Raw genomic sequence first — 24359 nt, 5'->3', positions numbered from 1 at the left:
TGGTTGTAAATGATGCCTGATGAGCCTGTCACATACCTCCCAATATTTCAAAATTTGAAAGAGGGACACCCCCGCACTGTTGTCAGTCTGCCGCGGCACACCTGAGGATCTCTCACGGCACACTAGTGTGCCACGGCACACTGGTTGAAAAACACTGCATTATATAACAGTGATTAAGCTTTATGAGGTTTTAGTCATTGTTTTGAGAAGAAAAATGTAATTGTGTGTATTAGAATTCTTAAGAGAATGACCAAAAAGTCAACCAACAATTGTTTTGTATTATAATTTTTCATTAATTTAATTATAAGACAAATTAATTTATTATTGTGCATTCTGGTCTTTCTAACTTTTACGGTGACATAAAGGTTGTTTGATTAGAATGTTTGTTTACAATCTGTATATAGGTTTGCTTAAGCAATTTTTGTTTTTAAGTTGGTACTACATTTTGATCATTTTTATGATGCAGACTATGGGGCCTAGTTATCAAGCCGTCAACCTCAAATACGCTGGAATTCCGCAGCGTATTTGTGGCGACGCTGGTTCGCCTAAGTTATCAAGCCCTAGATACCGGCAAAAGTAGAATTTAGTGACATAAGCTTCGATCCACCGGACTCAGTCCGACACAGATCGATTCTTACGTCACTCCAGATGTTCCGCACACAAGTGCGGCACTATCTGACTACTTTTGCTTTTTTTTTTTCACTTTTCCGGCCCAGCGTACCTGGTTTTCAATCCACCGCCCTGGAGGTGGAGGATCCCATAGGAATCAATGGGAGTCTGAACATAGTGAAAGTTCATGTTCGCTGCTGCCAGACATCCCATTGATTCCTATGGGAGCTGTCTGCACCTAACACCCTAACATGTACCCCGAGTCTAAACACCCCTAATCTGTCCCCCCCTACACCGCCGCAACTAAATAAAGTTATTACCCCCTAAACCGCTGCTCCCGGAGCCCACCGCAAACTATAATAAATATGTTAACCCCTAAACTGCCGCTCCCGGACCCCGCCGCAACTATAATGAATATGTTAATCCCTAAACCGCCGCTCCCGGAGCCCACCGCAAGCTATAATAAATATGTTAACCCCTAAACTGCCGCTCCCGGTCCCCACCGTAACTATAATATATGTATTAACCCCTAAACCGCCGCTTCCAGACCCCACCGCCACCTACATGATAACTATTAACCCCTATCCTGCCCCCCCTATAACGCCGCCCTCTATAATAAAGTTATTAACCCCTATCCTGCCGATCCCGGACCTCGCCGCAACTAAATAAATAGTTTAACCCCTAAACCGCCGCTCCCAGACCCCGCCGCAACCTATATTAAACTTATTAACCCCTAATCTGCCCCCCTACACTGTCGCCACCTATAATACATTTATTAACCCCTATCCTGCCCCACCTACACCGCCGCCACTGTAATAAAATTATTAACCCCTAAACCTAAGTCTAACACTAACCCTAACACCCCCCTAACTTAAATATTAATTAAATAAATCTAAATAATATTTCTCTTATTAACTAAATTAATCCTATTTAAAACTAAATACTTACCTTTAAAATAAACCCTAATATAGCTACAATATAAATAATAATTATATTGTAGCTATCTTAGGATTTATATTTATTTTACAGGTAACTTTCAATTTATTTTAACTAGGTACAATAGCTATTCAATAGTTATAGCTACCTAGCTAAAACAAAGAGAAATTTACCTGTAAAATAAATCCTAACCTAAGTTACAATTACACCTAACACTACACTATACTTTAATAAATTATTTCTATTTAAAACTAAATACTTACCTGTAAAATAAACCCTAGGGCCTAGATTTAGAGTTCGGCGGTAAAAGGGCTGTTAACGCTCCGCGGGTTTTTTTCTGGCCGCACCATAAATTTAACTCTGGTATCGAGAGTTAAAACAAATGCTGCGTTAGGCTCCAAAAAAGGAGCGTAGAGCATTTTTACCGCAAATGCAACTCTCGATACCAGAGTTGCTTACGGACGCGGCCGGCATCAAAAACGTGCTCGTGCACGATTCTCCCATAGGAAACAATGGGGCTGTTTGAGCTGAAAAAAAACCTAACACCTGCAAAAAAGCAGCGTTCAGCTCCTAACGCAGCCCCATTGTTTCCTATGGGGAAACACCTCCTAAGTCTGCACCTAACACCCTAACATGTACCCCGAGTCTAAACACCCCTAACCTTACACTTATTAACTCCTAATCTGCCGCCCCCGCTATCGCTGACCCCTGCATTACACTTTTAACCCCTAATCTGCCGCTCCGTAAACCGCCGCCACCTACGTTATCCCTATGTACCCCTAATCTGCTGCCCTAACATCGCCGACCCCTATGTTATATTTATTAACCCCTAATCTGCCCCCCACAACGTCGCCGACACCTGCCTACACTTATTAACCCCTAATCTGCCGAGCGGACCTGAGCGCTACTATAATAAAGTTATTAACCCCTAATCCGCCTCACTAACCCTATCATAAATAGTATTAACCCCTAATCTGCCCTCCCTAACATCGCCGACACCTACCTTCAATTATTAACCCCTAATCTGCAGACCGGAGCTCACCGCTATTCTAATAAATGTATTAACCCCTAAAGCTAAGTCTAACCCTAACACTAACACCCCCCTAAGTTAAATATAATTTTTATCTAACGAAATAAATTAACTCTTATTAAATAAATGATTCCTATTTAAAGCTAAATACTTACCTGTAAAATAAATCCTAATATAGCTACAATATAAATTCTAATTATATTATAGCTATTTTAGGATTAATATTTATTTTACAGGCAACTTTGTAATTATTTTAACCAGGTACAATAGCTATTAAATAGTTAAGAACTATTTAATAGTTACCTAGTTAAAATAATAACAAATTTACCTGTAAAATAAATCCTAACCTAAGATATAATTAAACCTAACACTACCCTATCAATAAAATAATTAAATAAACTACCTACAATTACCTACAATTAACCTAACACTACACTATCAATAAATTAATTAAACACAATTGCTACAAATAAATAAAATTAAATAAACTATCTAAAGTACAAAAAATAAAAAAGAACTAAGTTACAGAAAATAATAAAATATTTACAAACATAAGAAAAATATTACAACAATTTTAAACTAATTACACCTACTCTAAGCCCCCTAATAAAATAACAAAGCCCCCCAAAATAAAAAATTCCCTACCCTATTCTAAAATACAAATATTACAAGCTCTTTTACCTTACCAGCCCTGAACAGGGCCCTTTGCGGGGCATGCCCCAAGAATTTCAGCTCTTTTGCCTGTAAAAAAAAACATACAATACCCCCCCCCAACATTACAACCCACCACCCACATACCCCTAATCTAACCCAAACCCCCCTTAAAGAAACCTAACACTAAGCCCCTGATGATCTTCCTACCTTGTCTTCACCATGCCAGGTTCACCGATCCGTCCTGGCTCCAAGATCTTCATCCAACCCAAGCGGGGGCTAGACATCCACTGAAGAAGTCCAGAAGAGGGTCCAAAGTCTTCCTCCTATCCGGCAAGAAGAGGACATCCGGACCGGCAAACATCTTCTCCAAGCGGCATCTTCTATCTTCTTCCATCCGATGACGACCGGCTCCATCTTGAAGACCTCCAGCGCGGATCCATCCTCTTCTTCCGACGACTAGACGACGAATGACGGTTCCTTTAAGGGACGTCATCCAAGATGGCGTCCCTCGAATTCCGATTGGCTGATAGGATTCTATCAGCCAATCGGAATTAAGGTAGGAATTTTCTGATTGGCTGATGGAATCAGCCAATCAGAATATAGTTCAATCCGATTGGCTGATCCAATCAGCCAATCAGATTGAGCTCGCATTCTATTGGCTGATCGGAACAGCCAATAGAATGCGAGCTCAATCTGATTGGCTGATTGGATCAGCCAATCGGATTGAACTATATTCTGATTGGCTGATTCCATCAGCCAATCAGAAAATTCCTACCTTAATTCCGATTGGCTGATAGAATCCTATCAGCCAATCGGAATTCGAGGGACGCCATCTTGGATGACGTCCCTTAAAGGAACCGTCATTCGTCGTCTAGTCGTCGGAAGAAGAGGATGGATCCGCGCTGGAGGTCTTCAAGATGGAGCCGGTCGTCATCGGATGGAAGAAGATAGAAGATGCCGCTTGGAGAAGATGTTTGCCGGTCCGGATGTCCTCTTCTTGCCGGATAGGAGGAAGACTTTGGACCCTCTTCTGGACTTCTTCAGTGGATGTCTAGCCCCCGCTTGGGTTGGATGAAGATCTTGGAGCCAGGACGGATCGGTGAACCTGGCATGGTGAAGACAAGGTAGGAAGATCATCAGGGGCTTAGTGTTAGGTTTCTTTAAGGGGGGTTTGGGTTAGATTAGGGGTATGTGGGTGGTGGGTTGTAATGTTGGGGGGGGGGTATTGTATGTTTTTTTTTACAGGCAAAAGAGCTGAAATTCTTGGGGCATGCCCCGCAAAGGGCCCTGTTCAGGGCTGGTAAGGTAAAAGAGCTTGTAATATTTGTATTTTAGAATAGGGTAGGGAATTTTTTATTTTGGGGGGCTTTGTTATTTTATTAGGGGGCTTAGAGTAGGTGTAATTAGTTTAAAATTGTTGTAATATTTTTCTTATGTTTGTAAATATTTTATTATTTTCTGTAACTTAGTTCTTTTTTATTTTTTGTACTTTAGATAGTTTATTTAATTTTATTTATTTGTAGCAATTGTGTTTAATTAATTTATTGATAGTGTAGTGTTAGGTTAATTGTAGGTAATTGTAGGTAGTTTATTTAATTATTTTATTGATAGGGTAGTGTTAGGTTTAATTATATCTTAGGTTAGGATTTATTTTACAGGTAAATTTGTTATTATTTTAACTAGGTAACTATTAAATAGTTAAGAACTATTTAATAGTTATTGTACCTGGTTAAAATAATTACAAAGTTGCCTGTAAAATAAATATTAATCCTAAAATAGCTATAATATAATTATAATTTATATTGTAGCTATATTAGGATGTATTTTACAGGTAAGTATTTAGCTTTAAATAGGAATTATTTATTTAATAAGAGTTAATTTATTTCGTTAGATAAAAATTATATTTAACTTAGGGGGGTGTTAGTGTTAGGGTTAGACTTAGCTTTAGGGGTTAATACATTTATTAGAATAGCGGTGAGCTCCGGTCGGCAGATTAGGGGTTAATAATTGAAGGTAGGTGTCGGCGATGTTAGGGAGGGCAGATTAGGGGTTAATACTATTTATGATAGGGTTAGTGAGGCGGATTAGGGGTTAATAACTTTATTATAGTAGCGCTCAGGTCCGCTCGGCAGATTAGGGGTTAATAAGTGTAGGTAGGTGTCGGCGACGTTGTGGGGGGCAGATTAGGGGTTAATAAATATAACATAGGGGTCGGCGATGTTAGGGGTAGCAGATTAGGGGTACATAGGGATAACGTAGGTGGCGGCGATTTGCGGTCGGAAGATTAGGGGTTAATTATTTTAAGTAGCTTGCGGCGACGTTGTGGGGGGCAAGTTAGGGGTTAATAGATATAATACAGGGGTCGGCGGTGTTAGGGGCAGCAGATTAGGGGTACATAAGTATAACGTAGGTGGCGGTCGGCAGATTAGGGGTTAAAAATTTTAATCGAGTGGCGGCGATGTGGGGGGACCTTGGTTTAGGGGTACATAGGTAGTTTATGGGTGTTAGTGTACTTTAGGGTACAGTAGTTAAGAGCTTTATAAACCGGCGTTAGCCAGAAAGCTCTTAACTCCTGCTATTTTCAGGCGGCTGGAATCTTGTCGTTAGAGCTCTAACGCTCACTGCAGAAACGACTCTAAATACCGGCGTTAGGAAGATCCCATTGAAAAGATAGGCTACGCAAATGGCGTAGGGGGATCTGCGGTATGGAAAAGTCGCGGCTGTAAAGTGAGCGTTAGACCCTTTAATCACTGACTCCAAATACCAGCGGGCGCCCAAAACCAGCGTTAGGAGCCTCTAACGCTGGTTTTGACGGCTACCGCCGAACTCTAAATCTAGGCCTAGGATAGCTACAATATAATTAATAATTACATTGTAGCTATTTTAGGATTTATATTTATTTTACAGGTAACTGTATTTATTTTAGCTAGTTAGAATAGTTATTAAATAGTTATTAACTATTTAATAACTACCTAGCTAAAATAAATACAAAATTACCTGTAAAATAAATCCTAACCTAAGTTACAATTAAACCTAACACTAAACTATCATTAAATTAATTAAATAAAATTAACTACAAATAACTACAATTAAATACAATTACATAAACTAACTAAAGTACAAAAAATAAAAAAAGCTAAGTTACAAAAAATAAAAAAAATAAGTTACAAACATGTAAAAAATATTATAACAATTTTAAGATACTTACACCTAATCTAAGCCCCCTAATAAAATAACAAAGCCCACCAAAATAAAAAAATTCCCTACCGTATTCTAAATTAAAAAGTTCAAAGCTCTTTTACCTTACCAGGTCTTAAAAGGGCCTTTTGCGGGGCATGCCCCAAAGAATTCTGCTCTTTTGCCTGAAAAAGAAAAATACAACCCCCCCCCCCAACATTAAAACCCACCACCCATATACCCCTAATCTAACCCAAACCCACCTTAAAAAAACCTAACACTACCCCCCTGAAGATCATCCTACCTTGAGTTGTCTTCAGCCAGCCGACCATCGATGGAACTGAAGAGGAGATCCGGAGCAGCAGAAGTCATCATTCAAGGGGGCTGAAGAAATCTTCCATCCGATGAAGTCATCATCCAGGCGGCGCTGAAGAAGTCTTCCATCCGGGCAATGTCATCTTCCAAGCGGCGTCTTCAATCTCCATCCATCCGGAGCGGAGCGGATCCATCTTGAGACGAGCCGACGCGGAGCCATCCTCTTCTTCCCGACGACTACCGACGAATGGATATTCCTTTAAGGGACGTCATCCAAGATGGCATCCCTTCAATTCTGATTGGCTGATAGGATTCTATCAGCCAATCGGAAATAAGGTAGGAAAAATCTGATTGGCTGATTGAATCTTGGATGACGTCCCTTAAAGGAATAGCCATTCGTTGGTAGTCGTCGGGAAGAAGAGGATGGCTCCGCGTCGGCTCGTCTCAAGATGGCTCCGCTCCGGGATGGATGAAGATTGAAGACGCCGCTTGGAAGATGACATCACCCGGATGGAAGACTTCTTCAGCGCCGCCTGGATGATGACTTAATCGTATGGAAGATTTCTTCAGCGCCCCTTGGATGATGACTTCTGCCGCTCCGGATCTCCTCTTCGGTTCCATCGATGGTCGGCTGGCTGAAGACCACTCAAGGTAGGATGATCTTCAGGGGGGTAGTGTTAGTATTTTTTAAGGGGGGTTTGGGTTAGATTAGGGGTATGTGGGTGGTGGGTTTTAATGTTGGGGGGGTTGTATTTTTCTTTTACAGCCAAAAGAGCAGAATTCTTTGGGGCATGCCCCGCAAAAGGCCCTTTTAAGGGCTGGTAAGGTAAAAGAGCTTTGAACTTTTTTAATGTAGAATAGGGTAGGGCATTTTTTTATTTTGGGGGGCTTTGTTATTTTATTAGGGGGCTTAGATTAGGTGTAAGTAGCTTAAAATTGTTGTAATATTTTTTAAATGTTTGTAACTTATTTTTTTTATTTTTTGTAACTTAGCTTTTTTATTTTTTGTACTTTAGTTAGTTTATGTAATTGTATTTAATTGTAGTTATTTGTAGGTAATTAATTTAATTAATTTAATGATAGTGTAGTGTTAGGTTTAATTGTAACTTTGGTTAGGATTTATTTTACCGGTAATTTTGTATTTCTTTTAGCTAGGTAGTTATTAAATAGTTAATAACTATTCAATAACTATTCTAACTGGCTAAAATAAATACAAAGTTACCTGTAAAATAAATATAAATCCTAAAATAGCTACAATGTAATTATTAATTATATTGTAGATATCTTATGGTTTATTTTACAGGTAAGTATTTAGTTTTAAATAGGAATAATTTATTAAAGTATAGTGTAGTGTTAGGTGTAATTGTAACTTAGGTTAGGATTTATTTTACAGGTAAATTTCTCTTTATTTTAACTAGGTAGCTATTAAATAGTTAATAACTATTTAATAGCTATTGTACCTAGTTAAAATAAATTGAAAGTTACCTATAAAATAAAAATAAATTCTAAGATAGCTACAATATAATTATTTTTTATATTGTAGATAGCTTAGGGTTTATTTTAAAGGTAAGTATTTATTTTTAGAGAAATCTTATTTAGATTTATTTAATTAATATTTAAGTTAGGGGGGTGTTAGGGTTAGTGTTAGACTTAGGTTTAGGGGTTAATAATTTTATTACTGTGGAGGCGGTGTAGTGGGGGGCAGGATAGGGGTTAATAAATTTATTATAGGTGGCGACGGTGTAGGGGGGGGGCAGATTAGGGGTTAATAAGTTTAATATAGGTTGCGGCGAGGTCCGGGAGCGGCGGTTTAGGGGTTAAACTATTTATTTAGTTGCGGCAAGGTCCGGGATCAGCAGGATAGGGGTTAATAACTTTATTATAGAGGGCGGCGGTATAGGGGGGCAGGATAGGGGTTACTAGGTATAATGTAGGTGGCGGCGGGGTCCGGGAGCGGCGGTTTAGGGGTTAATAACTTTATTGAGTTGCGGGGGGCTCCGGGGGCGCCGGTATAGGGGGTAGAACAGTGTAGTTTAGTGTGGGTGCTTAGTGACAGGCTAGCAAGAAAGCTGTGAAAAAGCCGAAGAGCAGGGAGATCGGATGAGTGATAACTCTCACAATCCGCTGCTCATCGCCCCGTACTTGGTGTGTGGCTTTTTGACAGCATTATTGATAACTTAGATGAAATTTTGCAGGTCCGCGGCGGCGATGGTAGGCGAGCTTAGGTGGGCGTTTTGAACCGGCGAAGGCAGGTAAAGTAGACACGTTGATAACTAGGCCCCCATGCCTGCTCTCTATGCTTAAAGGGGCAGTAAACCTATAATTCTGCACATAGTGCAGAATTATATAACATTATCTTAGCCAAACTTTATGCAACATAATATCGCCGGTGAAATCTGATTAAAAAAGAGGGTTTTTAGACCGCCGTTCTTGCTCTACTAAGCGGGTCTGGTTTTCCCCCTGAGCGCATTTGGGCAGCTGTCTAGTCACAGCCAGGAGCCATAACACTCAATGTAGCTCACTCCCGCTACCAGATACTAAAGTGATACTAAACACAATTTTTTTTATTTAATGATTCAGATAGAGCATGCAATTTTAAGCATCTATTATTATTTTTTCTTTGTCCTCTTGCTATCTTTATTTAGAAAGCAGGAATATAAAGCTTAGGAGCCGGCCCATTTTATATTCAGCACCATTGATAGTGCTTGCTGATTGGTGGGTGACATTTAGTCAACAATAAGCAAGCATAACCCAGGTTCTGTACCAAAAATGGACTGGCTTCTAAGCTTTACATTCCTGCTTTTCAAATAAAGATAGCAAGAGAATGAAGAAAAATTGATAATACAATTAATTAGAAAGTTGCTTAAAATTGCAGGCTCTATCTGAATCTTTAAAGGAAAAATTTGGGTTTAGTGTCCCTTTAATGTACAAACTCCTTCCATGCAGTCATTGAATGCCAGTGATGTCACATTTAAAGGGACAGTAAACACATAAAAGTCTTGTAAGTACAAGGTGTTTAAAGCTCCTTCAACATCATGGCAATACATGTCACATGTCACATGTGTGGTAGAGAGATGGGCATGCACATGGTGTACTGCCAGACTGACAGTAGGTCAAGTGCAGAAAAATATTTATCACAAAAGCAGTGATAACTGTTAACCATTTTGTCAATGCAAATATACTGTGCATCTTCGCTATATGATTGTAAGCAGCAGACTAGTTATTGCTGATGATTAAAATAATTGGATTGCTTATCTGTCTTACTGTGAGTAGCATGTATGCTAGTTTATTACTTACTCATGACAGTTATACAAAACTAGAGTTTTATTTAGAAGACATATTTAAGGAAAAAATAAAACTGTGGTCATTTTACACATGCATACACTATACACACTATGTACACATACACACACTACACATACACACATACACACACTACATATACCTACATATACATACATACATACACTATACACACTATGTGCACATACACACACTATACATACACACACTACACATACCTACATATACATACATACATACATACATACATACACTATACACACTATGTGCACATACACACTCTACACATACACACACACTACATATACCTACATATACATACATACATACATACACTATACACACTATGTGCGCATACACACACTACACATACACACACTACATATACCTACATATACATACATACATACACTATACACACTATGTGCACATACACACACTACACATACACATACATACATACACTATACACACTATGTGTACATACACACACTACATATACCTACATATACATACATACATACTGTACATACACTATACACACTATGTGCACATACACACACTACACATACACACACTACATATACATACATATACATACATACATACATACACTAGACACACTATGTGCACATACACACACTACACATACACACACTACATATACATACACATACATACTATATTTACATACATATGCATACTATATACACACATTTATGTACACAGTACACACACACTACACATACACACACACTACATATACATACACATATACACACTATATTTACATACATATGCATACTACATACACATTTATATACACACTACTCTCACACACACACACTACATGCACACATACACACACTACATACATACACATACACACAGTATGTTTACATACACATGCATACCACATACACATGTTTATATACGCACGTGCATGCTACATGCACACATACTACATACACACACATACATACATGCATACAGTACATGCATACTACCTATACATACATACACACATGCATACTACACACGCACATACACACATGTATACTACATACACACACTACATACACATACATCACCTACATACACACTACACACAGACTAGACAAATACACACACTACACAATCATAACAGGCTCACAAATTTTATATTCAAATAATTGTTAGTTTGATTAATTATCCTAACTTTCTGCTCATATTTCTATTGTGTCAACAGTTTGCCTATAAGTAGACAGTAAAACATTCTAGAATGTAAATGAGAAAGCTTAGTTGTCTTCAGATGCTTTTTTGTACATCGATGTGTTTTTATCTCTCCAATATGAACAGAAGATTTTTTTTAACACCCACCTTAAAATTATTTTTATTAGACATGAAGCAGTAAAAAATGAGATGTGTTTAGCTGCTGATATAGCTTTAAAACCCCAACAATTTCGGGTAAGATTTTTGATTACTGCTCAGATTAAGATACTGCATTTGTAAATGTCCTTTTCAAAATTTGATAGTGGTATGTTATTAATTTCATAAATAGTGGACTGTTTAAGCTTTGCAAATATAGGACCAGCCTTACACCTGTGTGTTCTACTTTAAAAGGGAAGAACTTTGGGTTGGGACAAGGATGGGCCATACAGTGAGCAGGACATACAGGGGTGGAGCTAACAGGGGTAGGGAATAAGGGGGCTGGGATGAGGGGCCCTGCAAATTTGTCTTGCCCAGGGCCAAACAAATGCTCTAAATTACAATACTTTTATTTGATATTTGGCAGAAGTGTTGTCTCAGTAGTTTATAAAATAAAACAAAAATGTTCATGTTACTCAAACACAAACCTATAAATAGTAAAACTAGAGAAACTGATTATTTTGCAGTGATCTCATGGGATTTCATTTCTCTGGCCTGCCTTCTATTTTATCTACCTGTGAGTATGGCTCACAGTACCTAGTAAGGAAAGGGAAGTATTGGGCCTAACAAACTCATTGAAACTGAAGCCCTGAGTTCAGGGCCCTGTAATCCTTTTTTATCTGTCTGCCTTCCCTGTGTTTCATTGTAGTTCTGTGGAATCTATCAGTGTAAACACAATAATAATATTTTATCCTATGACCACATCATCTACCGGGCCATCAATTTTCCTTTTTTCACATCTTCTCAATTTTTTTAAATGCATCTTTTCTAAAAATATATCATACTCTACATTCCTCCATGAAATCCAATTGGATCTTTGGGACCGTCCATTTATTCCAAACACACTTTTGAATATTTGTGATATAAATAGAAATATTAAATTGTAGACTCTGTCTGTCTGTTTCTCTGTCTATTTATCTATATATTTATCTATCTATTTGTCTTTGTATCTACAATTGTAGAGCGAAGAATTGTCAGTCAGTCATTCTACCTATTAATTATCAGTATGTCCATCTTACATTATCTGTCTTTCTGTTCTTAAACATACAAATGAAATGAGGAAACACTAATATTTCTTATAAAAATGTATTACAGGTTATATATTTAACAACAAGAAAATGAAGGTCAGAAAATAAAGGTAGTCAATACAAAAATAGAATATAATTATTTAGATACAAATGTAAAAACATAAAACAATGCTACATGAATCTCTTTAGTGTCTATTTACAAATTTTACAAAACATCTCACTCTCTTTATTTAAGTCTCTATTTGAGTATTATCTATAATACTTAATATATAATTTACTTTTTTACTTAATTCGTCACACTAGATTCCCACGACATAATCCAAGAAAGGTGCGTGAAATATAGACAACATTTTAGGTAACAATGGAAGACAGTGTCTCAAAGATACAGTACATGGGTTGACATCCCTCTTCTGATTTAACCCTTACAGATAAAACCCTAAAGGAATATAAGATTAAGTAAGGTTGAAACTATTATTGCCCTAATAAGCAACCACAGATTCACAATACAGGAACACAGCCTGTATCAAAATCATTTACTTAAAACTGTGTGCTTAGTTCTACACATTTTGCTCCTCTACATTTCACAGTTGTTTTAGTCTTTCCTCTAAAGCAATTAACTCTCTTTCTATTTCATATGGGAGATCTGCATTGACCTGATCATCAAAGTATTTCTTAATGTCTTTTACTTCCTCTTCCCAAAAGTCTTTGGAGATGTCAAAAAGTTCCTCCATGTTGATGTCTCCAAGTCCCTTCAGATTTAGGGAGCCCTCTGCTGGGACATAGCCTATAGCCGTTTCTTTGGCGCAGTCATCCCCATTAATTCTATTGAACATCCATTCAAGGACACGAATATTCTCACCATAGCCTGGCCAAAGGAAGCAACCATTTTTGTCTTTTTTAAACCAGTTCACATGGAAGATCTTGGGCAGTTTAACAGAAGAGTGGTGTTCCATGCTGAGCCAGTGAGCAAGATATCTGCCAAAGTTGTATCCGAAGAAAGGCCTCATGGCAAAGGGATCATGCATTATAACTTTGCCTATAAGAACATAAAAACAGAAAGAGACAATGTCAAATTAACATAATTTAAAGAACTCATGAATTTATGATGCATTATAGACCCTATTCATTCTCAAAATTTATAAACATAAAAATTGAAAATAGAAATGAAATAATTACCTTTATGTTCAGCTGCAGCTGTTGCTTCAGACCTCATTGCAGATCCAACGAAGACCCCATGTTGCCAGTTCAATGCTTCATAAACAAGTGGCACGCCTTTAAATTACAAATATATATTTAATATTTTATAATATTTATTATATAACATGATACGCTCCAGCGTTCTGGTGAACTGCTTGTGCAATGCCGCCCCTCGCTAGCAGGGGGTGTCAATCAACCCGATCGTATAGGATCGGGTGGATTTGCTGTACACCGCTCAGAGGCGGTGGATACAGTTAAGGAGCAGCGGTCTTAAGACCGCTGATTTATAACTGCGCTTTCCAGCGAGCCTGAAGGCTCGTGCGGAAACAGGGCAAGATGGCCCCATTCGGGCCATCATAAATTGGCCCCATAGAATACTACATGTATTAGGCAGTACTAATTTGTTGTTCAAGAATATTTCTTGCTATGGTAAAATGTTGTTCACCAGCTGTTAAAGAGACATTATACTCTAGATTTTTCTTTGCATAAATGTTTTGTAGATGATAAATGTATATAGCCTATACAGCTTTTGTTTGTTTTTTAAGTGTATAGTTTTGCTTATTTTTTAAATAACATTGCACTGATTTTCAGACTCCTAACCAAGCCCCACGGTTTTAGGAGAATACTGATGTATACCTACTCCAGCTTGCTCATGTTTGTGTAAATACTCTTTTCATATGCAGAGGAAGGGGGAGGGGGTGTCTGCTTTTTTGCTATAGAACCACTAGCAATGGGTATTGCAGCTAATCTTTTCAACAGAGCTAAACTGGGAGCATCTAAGTAAGTTTTTAAAAGGTTTTATTCTAGGTTTTAGATCAGTATCTGTGCATATTATTCTTTATAGTAGTGTCTATTACATGCAGTTAAATGAAAATTGGTGTATACTGTCTCTTTAAGTGCATAATAAATAAATATTTCTTTGTAAAAAGTTACTTGATAAATTAGAAGATATAGAAATGTCCCAAAACAAAACAAAACATTGCTTTATACTAATGTCCAGGAAACATGGAAAGATACAGAAATCGCATCAGAACACTCACCAGCAGGTCTACGTCCTCCAAAAATGATCCCCTCAATAGGTACTCCTTCTGGTGATTCCCATGCAGGATCAATGATTGGGCACTGGCTGGCAGGAGTGCAGAACCGAGAGTTGGGATGGGCACATGGTTCTCCTATGGTCAAAAGAGTCAATTTGTCACCATAAACTTAATTTTTTATTAACAAAACATTTTTAAAAATCCTTAAAGTTTGAATTTGAATAATGATATTGGGAAACAATATGATAATGCTTTAAAACAAAATGACATTGAGGGATACAAACATTCTAAGATGTATTTTCTAAATTCCAATTAGAAACAAAAGGGCTCTTAAACCATGGCCATGCCTCTGAAGATTAGCGAATCTAGGTCACTAAATTAAATTGATCAATACCATTTTATAGTTTAAGCATGAAATTGCTGTGCAAGTGGAGTAAGTAGAACTTTTGAATATGAGACATACACAATGCATTGTAGTAAGATCTATGAAAAAGAGTAGAAAGTGCCAATTTTTGTCCTTACCATCTTCAGGGGTCCACTCCTTGTTCTTCCATGAGGTCAAAGTAATGTCAGGCGCCAATGAGTCATCAATGCCTTCCCAGTAGATTCCCCCATCACTTGTCTCACCAACATTAGTAAAAATTGTATTTTTTCTAATGGTTTCCATTGCATTAGGGTTGGTTTTCACTGACGTACCAGGTGCAACACCAAAAAAGCCATTTTCTGGATTAATAGCTCTAAGATTTCCTAGAAAACATCAATTGCCTACATTGTAATATAGTTCACAATAGATAAAAATGAAGCATGTACGTACTAACAATACTTTATATCCTTACAAGATAAAATATAGTTTTAACTAAATGGACAGTCTACACCTAAATTGGTTTTGTTTACAAATATAAATAATGCCTTTTCTACCTATTTCCTAGCTTTGCACAACCAACATCGTTATATTATTATACTTCATAACATTTAAACCTCTAAATTTCTGCCTGTTTCTAAGCCACTAGAGACAGCCTCTCATCACATGCTTTTTTATTAGCTTTTATACAACAGGAGACTGTTAATTCATGTGGCCCATATAGATAACATTGTGCTCAAGCCTGGGAGTTATTTAAGAGTCAGCACAACACAGCACTAATTGGCTAAAATGCAGGACACTAGATAATAAATAAAAAGTAATGTGATCAGGGGGCTGTCAGAAGAGGCTTAGATACAAGATAATCACAGAGGTAAAAAAAAGTGTAATAATATAACTGTGTTAGTTATGCAAAACTGGGGAATTGGTAATAAAGGGATTATCTATCTTTTAAAACAATAAAAATTCTGGTGTAGACTGTCCCTTTAAGTAAACCCATTTTTTGTAGAATGATACATGAAGAATAAATTAATTTCTAATATTTTTTAAGTGAAATGGCTAATATTAAAAGCCTAACCCAGAGTTATTCATGTCTCTATGGATAAGATTAATTTCAAATGACTTATTAATTATCATTAAAGGGACAGTAAAGGCAAAGCGAAATTTAAATGGATTGGATAGATCATGAACTTTTAAAAAAACTTTAAAATTTACTTCCACTCTTAATTTTGCTTTGATCTCCTGGTATCCTTTTTTAAAGAGAAATCTTATGTGAGTTCAGGAGCGTGTCTTTAGCCACCTGGCAGCAGTGTTTGCAACATTGTTTTTTAACAATATTATAAATAGTTACAAACACTGCTGACATAGACTGCTTAAGACATGTGCACTCTACTGAGCTCCTCCTACCTATCTTACCTAGATTTAGTGTTCAACAAAGGATAATAAAAGAACAAAGCAAATGTGATAATGGAAGAAAATAGCATGTTCTATCTGAATCATGAACGTTTAATCTTGACTTTACTGTCCATTCAATTGACTTATTTTATAAAGTCTGTTTTGTAAAATTGGTATCTATCACTACACAATAATTTTGTATATTTGTGAAATTGTGTTTTTTTGGCTAAAAAATGCTGGGAATATGAAGCATTAAATACCATGCTCATCGAACTTCATCCAGGAAATGTCATCCCCCACACATTCAATCTTCCATCCAGGAAGTGATGGTTTCATCATGGCTAAATTGGTTTTTCCACAAGCGCTTGGAAAAGCAGCAGCAAAATATTTCTTCTTCCCCTCTGGGTTTGTGATGCCAAGAATCTGTAAAGATATTGGAATTGTTATTTCCTAACAAAGACATTAACAGGTACCACTTTATAATTGTGAATATAATAATGATAGCCTATGTGCTTGAATGTAACATCAGGAGTTAGTCCCAGTAATCTAGGAGCACAATGTGATGCCCCCGCTCTACAAACTGAATCCTATATGTGTCTAAAAAAGGAAAGTATATTTCTATATGTCTAGCACAAATGTGTACTGATAAAGATGTAGGAGACAGAAACATAATTGGAATGCTGTATATGTGTCAGTCTGACACCTTTGAAAACCAAATCAGTGACATAAATATTGATAAAGAATTACTCATTATAAGTTTGTTTTTATGTAAGTATAAAATGCATTTTGTTTCTATAATTTGCTTGTTTGACTTTTGTATGAAAATACAAAATCTAGTGCAACCCCACACTACTAGTCTAGTGCTCTTGCTATATAAAAGTATAGAACATAAAGAAATGAACACAGGAGGTTCTTTATTAAACTTTAGTGACTATATTGTAAAGCAGGATAGTAAGTAAATATTCTTACCAGCATATGCTCTGCCAACCATCCCTCTTCTTTAGCAATACGACTGGCAATTCTCAGAGCAAAGCACTTTTTGCCCAAGAGAGAATTTCCTCCATAACCACTTCCAAAGGAAATAATTTCTCTACGATCTGGTATGTGAGCGATGAGGGTCAACTCAGGGTTGCAAGGCCAGTTGTTCACCAGGGGTTCTACAACATTAATAAGGTTAATAAGTTTGACTTTTGAATCACATGTAGAATGGGCATAATACCCTCAAAGAGGAGACAAATATGCAATAATTAATATTCACAGCGCACTGTATGTTTAAAGTATGGGTAGATCGATAGATAGATATAGAAAGACAGACAGATAGATAAATAGATATAGACAGAGAGACAGACAGATAGATAGAGTGAGACAGACAGACAGACAGATAGAGACAGACAGAAGACAGACAGATAGATAGATAGATAGATAGATAGATAGATAGATAGATAGATAGATAGATAGATAGATAGATAGATAGATAGATGATAGATAGATAGAGACAGACAGAAGACAGACAGGTAGATAGATAGATGATAGATAGATAGATAGATATATATAGACAAAGAGACAGACAGACAGACAGACAGACAGACAGACAGACAGACAGACAGACAGACAGACAGATAGATAGATAGATAGATAGATAGATAGATAGATAGATAGATAGATAGATAGATAGATAGATAGATAGATAGAGACAGGCAGACAGCCAGATAGATAGATAGATAGATAGATAGAGACAGCCAGACAGACAGATAGAGAGATAGATAGATAGATAGATAGATAGATAGAGACAGGCAGACAGCCAGACAGATAGATAGATAGATAGATAGATAGATAGATAGAGACAGCCAGACAGACAGATAGAGAGATAGATAGATAGATAGAGACAGGCAGCCAGCCAGACAGATAGATAGATAGATAGATAGATAGATAGATAGAGACAGACAGACAGACAGACAGACAGAGAGATAGATAGATAGATAGATAGATAGAGACAGACAGACAGAAGACAGGTAGATAGATAAATAGATATAGACAGGCAGACAGACAGATAAATTGATAGATAGATAGATAGATAGATAGATAGATAGAGACAGACAGTCAGAAGACAGATAGATAGATAAATAGATATAGACAGGCAGACAGGCAGATAGATAGACAGACAGTTAGATAGATGGATAGTGCCAGATAGACAGATAGATAGATAGATAGATAGATAGATAAATAGATAGACAGACAGACAGATAGATAGATAGATAGATAGATAGATAGATAGATAGATAGATAGATAGATAGAGACAGACAGACAGACAGACAGACAGGCAGAACACAGATAGATAGATAAATAGATATAGACAGGCAGACAGACAGATAGTTAGATAGATGGATAGTGACAGACAGACAGACAGACAGTCAGATAGATAGATAGATAGATAGATAGATAGATAGAGACAGACATTACATAATTTAATATTTTGACATACTGAATATAACTAAAAAAGATATATTGCATATACAGAATTTGAGCTACAAATGTTTTGGTTTTTAAGTAACTTACTTTTTAAAGGAATAGGGCAACCAACAGAATGCAGGCATTTAACAAATTCTTCTTCCCCTAAGGATTCCAGGACAGATGCTCCCATCCGTGTCATGATTCTCATGCTTGCTACCACATAAGGAGAATCAGTTAGCTGGATCCCAATTTTGGATAAAGGAGACCCCAGAGGACCCATGCTGAACGGGATAACATACATTGTACGCCCTGAAAAACATAATGCCTCTAATTTAATGCACTGTGAATAAAAATCTAATGATTTTACTACAAAATGTAACATTAAAATCAATGGGGGTTTTTGTAGATAATTCATTTGATAAGCGTTTCTAAAATATTGTGATAAGACTGACCACTATATTTACAAAGGTCTTTGTGCTTATTAAGTTTATCTGAGCAAAAGTATTTATAGTATAGAATGTGATAAAATAAAATATATATTGTGGCAGTTCTGTCCAAAATGGCTTATTTGTTTAAAAGGATGTTTACATGTTCCCATAATGTACAATTAAACTTTTTACAGATTTATTTCCCCTTTTTTGTTGGGCAGTACAAGCAAAAATATATATATTTCAGTATCAATACAGAAACTTCAATTTAAAGGGGAAAAAAGCTTAAAAACTTTACAATTTTTTTTTTAGGGAGAAAATTCCCACAATGTTAATTTAGAAACCTGAAATAAAATATTCTTACTTAGAATATACTTTATAATAGATGTTAATGGACTTTTAAGAATATTTTGATTATTCCTCTCTGATATCATAAGCTAAAATGATAAGATGTGTAGTTAGATAATAAATTACAACTATTTCCCTGCTCAGAGACATATTAAACCAGACCCTGTACAAACCAGATAACTGAATCATATTTTGGAAAAAATGAGGTTTGTCAGAAACCTATGCACCTGTGTGCTACACTATATTAAAATCATTTTTTTTATAAAACAATGAAATTATAGCCTAACAGCTGAGTCAGTAGATATCTATATTATATGTCATTTTAAAATGAATATACAAAAAAACAAGGGTCAAATACAACCTGGCACTATACAGCAGGTACCAAAAGTCAATACTATGTTGCAGACAGGAGCCTGGTATTTTACAGCATAAAGCATACAACAGGTAATACTGTATTCCAGATGATGTAGTCTTTACCTCCTGTTTATATCCAATAATATCTATCTATCAATCATCATTATCTATATCAATCAATCTATCCATCTATCTATCTATCTATCTATCTACACATTCCAAAATTAAGCACTCTCTGTTCCTCACAGTCAACTGATCTATCTATCTATCTATCTATCTAGCTAGCTATAGTTATCTATTATCTAATCTATGCATATATCTATCTATCTGTCTGCCTGTCTGATTTATCCTTTCACATTTACAAGCACTAGACATACCTTTCATGCACCCAGGGAATCTGGCTTTGAACGCTTTCTCAAAATCATTCTCTGACATCCAGCGTCCCAGCTGGCTGATCCCACTTTTGGCAACAGGTACAGTATCTCTTTGCTCTTGAGTAACAATGACAGTTTTGCTTTCAATCCTTGCCACATCCCGTGGATCTGTTAAAGCCAACCAACTGATAGAAAAAAAAAAAATGAAGCAAAATGTGAGTACCAGGAAGTGAGAACAATTCTGTATAATGTTTGGATCAACGATTCTTTCAGAAATTTCAACAAATCTGCACCAAACCATTAACCCTATAAATGATTAAATGATTGAATTTAGTATTGCAAATTGCTGCAAGGACAGTATAAAACTAAAATCCAACTGTATATACTCACCAATTTTCATATTTGTGTAGTTTCTTGATCATTCCATTATCTTCCATCAAGCAGAGGACTTTTTTGTTTTCGTCCTCCGATCCATCACAGATGTGGATACTCTCTGGTTTACAGATCCTTGCATAGGTCACTATGAAGTCTCTCACATCTGGGTTTTTTAAGCTGTGTAGGTCTCCCTGGGTAACAATTCCACTGATCTGGAGTTCAGCTTTCATCTGAGAAGGCATGCTTGATTTTTTATGGATATTTCACTGATAAGCTGAAAAATCACTCTGGATAAAAATAAAGGAAATTAATGATTTCATTTAGCAAATAAGAAGCAATGCCCATTTTGTGTTTCTTAAAGAGACATAAAGCCCAAACTTTTAAAATGCTGATGCATTGTGTAGTTTTAAGTAACGTTTCAATACATTTTATTCTATTGGTATTTTATGTTTAAAAAATACCTAGGTATGCTCAGAAACTAGCTGCTGATTTGGTAACTATACACATATGACTCTTGCTATTGGCTCACCAATTCTGTTCTCAGAACTCCCAGTAGTATATTGCTACTCTAGAGTTGACTTTGACTATGTGTTTAAGAGCTTTGCATGGATTAAACAGATACTTACATGCAAGCAATTGTGCAAGATTAAAATATATGTATGAATATCATCATACTAAATCTCTTTTGCTAGAATAGTTATTCTATGCTTCTACTATTTATGCTACTAAGAAGTTGTTATGCAGGTTTCTCTGACTCTTTCATCATCTAAATATGTGTTTACAAATAGGGGAAGGGGTTAAAAATCATCTTCAACATTTGCAGTTTTGTAAATGATATTATGCTTCCAGGAACACCATCACTAAACATGCTTTTTAAAGTAATGAATTTGTAATTGGTGCCTTGCCTGTTGTATAGGGGTGGAACAGCCCCTATTAAATCAGCCACAGGGTTAAATCAGGACTTGCCACTGGCTTCTATAGCTGCCACATTTCTATCCTGGACACCCATCTAACTCCTTCCACAACATTATTACATTTTTATTTTTTTGCATGTAAAGTCTCTGGATCAGTTAAATCAGGACTTGCCACTGGCTTCTATAGCTGCCACATTTCTATCCTGGACACCCATCTAACTCCTTCCACAACATTATTACATTTTTATTTTTTTGCATGAAAAGTCTCTGGATCATTTCATTCACACTGATGCAATAAAATATAATAATATGTAATTATATAACATGAATTCAAAGTAGTGGTTAATGTTTAAGGTTCTGGGGTGCAAGTATATCTAGGTATAAAAGGGGAATTTAGCAGAAATAGTTAAAATAAAACCTTAAGAGAATAAGAAAACAATGTTCTTGTATATTTAAGGCAAAACTGAATTCTAATGATTATAATAGCAAATTAAAACATATTAGCAAATACAATATCACAATACTATAGTAACTAAATAATGAGATATAAATACTTACAAATATAGTAAGTTTAGTGTAGAGAAGCGTTGAATCTTTTATTCTAAAGTCAATTTTCATTCTTTGTCTTCTTATGATGCTAAGGATATCTTCTTCTCTACTTATATATTTAGTAAAACCCCTCCCTCAGTAACCCCCTCCCCCCAAAAAAAAATCTCCACCATTTAGAGGATTGTACTTTTTGCTTGTTGTCCAATGTCCTGCCTCTTCTACTGAGGTCATAAACAAGACTTCTCACTAAAGATGTCAAAAACAATACATCATAGGGCTAATGATTGAAGGAGATATTGATTGAGAAATATGTTCTGCAGAGAGGAAGTATTAACTGATCCCGGTGATATGATGATGTGCAGGAGTTATTAGATGATAAAATAACTAATATGCTTTACTAGAAACTTTATTTTATGTTGAATGACAGAAGTTATGTCAGAAACCATCATTCTTTTATTATTATAAGGCACAACAATGCTAATGAAATGGATAGTATATAAGTAAAATAAGATAAATCGTTTTATTGTAGCAATTTTAATTAAAACAATACAAAAAAAATACAAATACAAATAATAAATGCTAGTGCAATGAGCAATGCTGATAAAAAAATTTTTTTTCTTTTATTCAAACCTTCTTCACTTTGAAGCTGGAAACCGTATCAATATATTTTTTTATTCAGGGGACGGGATATTTTGCAGTTTATATATTAAATTTAAATGGGGGAAAAACTCATGAAAATGGACTGGACTGAGATTTCTAAGTTTATCTGATTTTCATATGAAAGTTGCCGCATTATCAAATAGTTGCAGCAAGAAGAGTTCACCTTTCACCTGGATAAGTTCTGATGCAAGAAGATCTGGCTGTTACTATATTGCATACAGCAGACGTTACAGCCAGGGCTGAGTGACAGGACAAGTTAGCACATTGGGAGGGGCCTGGCTCTTATGCAGTGTTCTCATTGGCTGTGAGTTGAAGGCTCGTCCTAGGCTTGTTCTCTGTGCTAGCAGTAGAACTTGTAACTTGTTGGCAGGACTTTCACCGGGGGTTAAGTTCAATTTTACAGTGGTGTTTTTTAGCTGAGCCACTCGCTTATGTTAACACTTTCCCTGCCGTGAAAAAAATAGACTGGGCTTGAAAAACAATAAACATCGTTACTAACATGAAAAAAACAATAACGTGCTAGCATTTTTTGGACAGCTGAAATATAGATATACAAAATACTTACATGAAAAATGTATTGCTTGCATAAACCTTTATCCCAAATAAAATGTACCATGATTAGAAGATAGTTACTATTTTAATGTTTATTTAAATTTCTAACCACAATTCATAGCTTGAAATGCTTAAACGTTTGACTAACCTAAGGTTTCCAGCTATAATGTGTCCTCCAGTGCTTTCCTATCACATAATACTGTATGCTTCAATTACAATGAACACAGTGCTAGCTCTTTTATATTTCTTTATAGGGCATATTAGAGTATGCAGTGTGACCACTATTGACCTGGCAATGGTAGGTGTTTAACCCCTGTAAATGGATTAAACACATATTTTTTGTGTGCGATTTAGACAGAGCATATAATAAAAAAAAAAAAAAGTTTCCAGTTTGCTTCTATTATCAAATCAGTTTTGTCACCAAGGTATTCTTTGTTGAAAAGATACCTAGGCTGGTGTCTAGAGCGCTACATTGCAGGAAAAAGCGCTGCCATCTAGTACTTTTGCATATGGATAACATTCATGTAAAACTGCTGCCATATAGTAAAGGGCAGGCTCCTGAGCTTACGTCCATGCTTTTCAACAAATGATACCTAAGAACATTTGATAATAGAAGTTGTTTAAAATTGCATGCTTTCTATCTGAATCATGAAAGAAAAAAATTGGGTTTCATGTCCCTTTAAACAATGGCTCATGATGTGCAGAGAATTAATGGTTCTGAGGGGAAACTGCAGCTGACCCAATCAGCAGTGCTAGATGAACGACCCTGTTTTGCAATCTGCGCTGCTGATTGGCTCAGAGGCAGTTTCTGCTCAGGACCTGCATTTAAAGGGACATGATGAAAGACAGAATTATATTGTCATGATTCAGAAAGAACATGCCGTTTTACAAAATTTTCCACTTTACA

The 24359-nt window shown here is 36.3% G+C and overlaps 1 protein-coding gene across 1 annotated transcript; it reads right to left on the bottom strand.

The window, feature by feature from the left end:
* Nucleotides 1–12503: 12503 nt before the first annotated feature.
* Nucleotides 12504–22315, bottom strand: PCK1 (phosphoenolpyruvate carboxykinase 1). The gene is made up of 10 exons (XM_053704359.1): nt 22250–22315; nt 20793–21064; nt 20406–20587; nt 19004–19207; nt 17416–17603; nt 16707–16869; nt 15216–15440; nt 14697–14828; nt 13636–13731; nt 12504–13495 (listed from the first exon to the last, which is right to left on the bottom strand). Exons 2-10 carry the CDS (start codon nt 21017–21019, stop codon nt 13041–13043), a joined length of 1872 nt encoding a protein of 623 aa, XP_053560334.1. The 5' UTR covers nt 21020–21064; nt 22250–22315; the 3' UTR covers nt 12504–13040.
* Nucleotides 22316–24359: the final 2044 nt, after the last annotated feature.

This window comes from Bombina bombina, chromosome 1 (assembly GCF_027579735.1).
Source record: "Bombina bombina isolate aBomBom1 chromosome 1, aBomBom1.pri, whole genome shotgun sequence".
Taxonomy (NCBI): Eukaryota; Metazoa; Chordata; class Amphibia; order Anura; family Bombinatoridae; genus Bombina; species Bombina bombina.
Note: the sequence above shows the minus strand (reverse complement) of the source record. Positions and strands in the feature narration are given on the sequence as shown.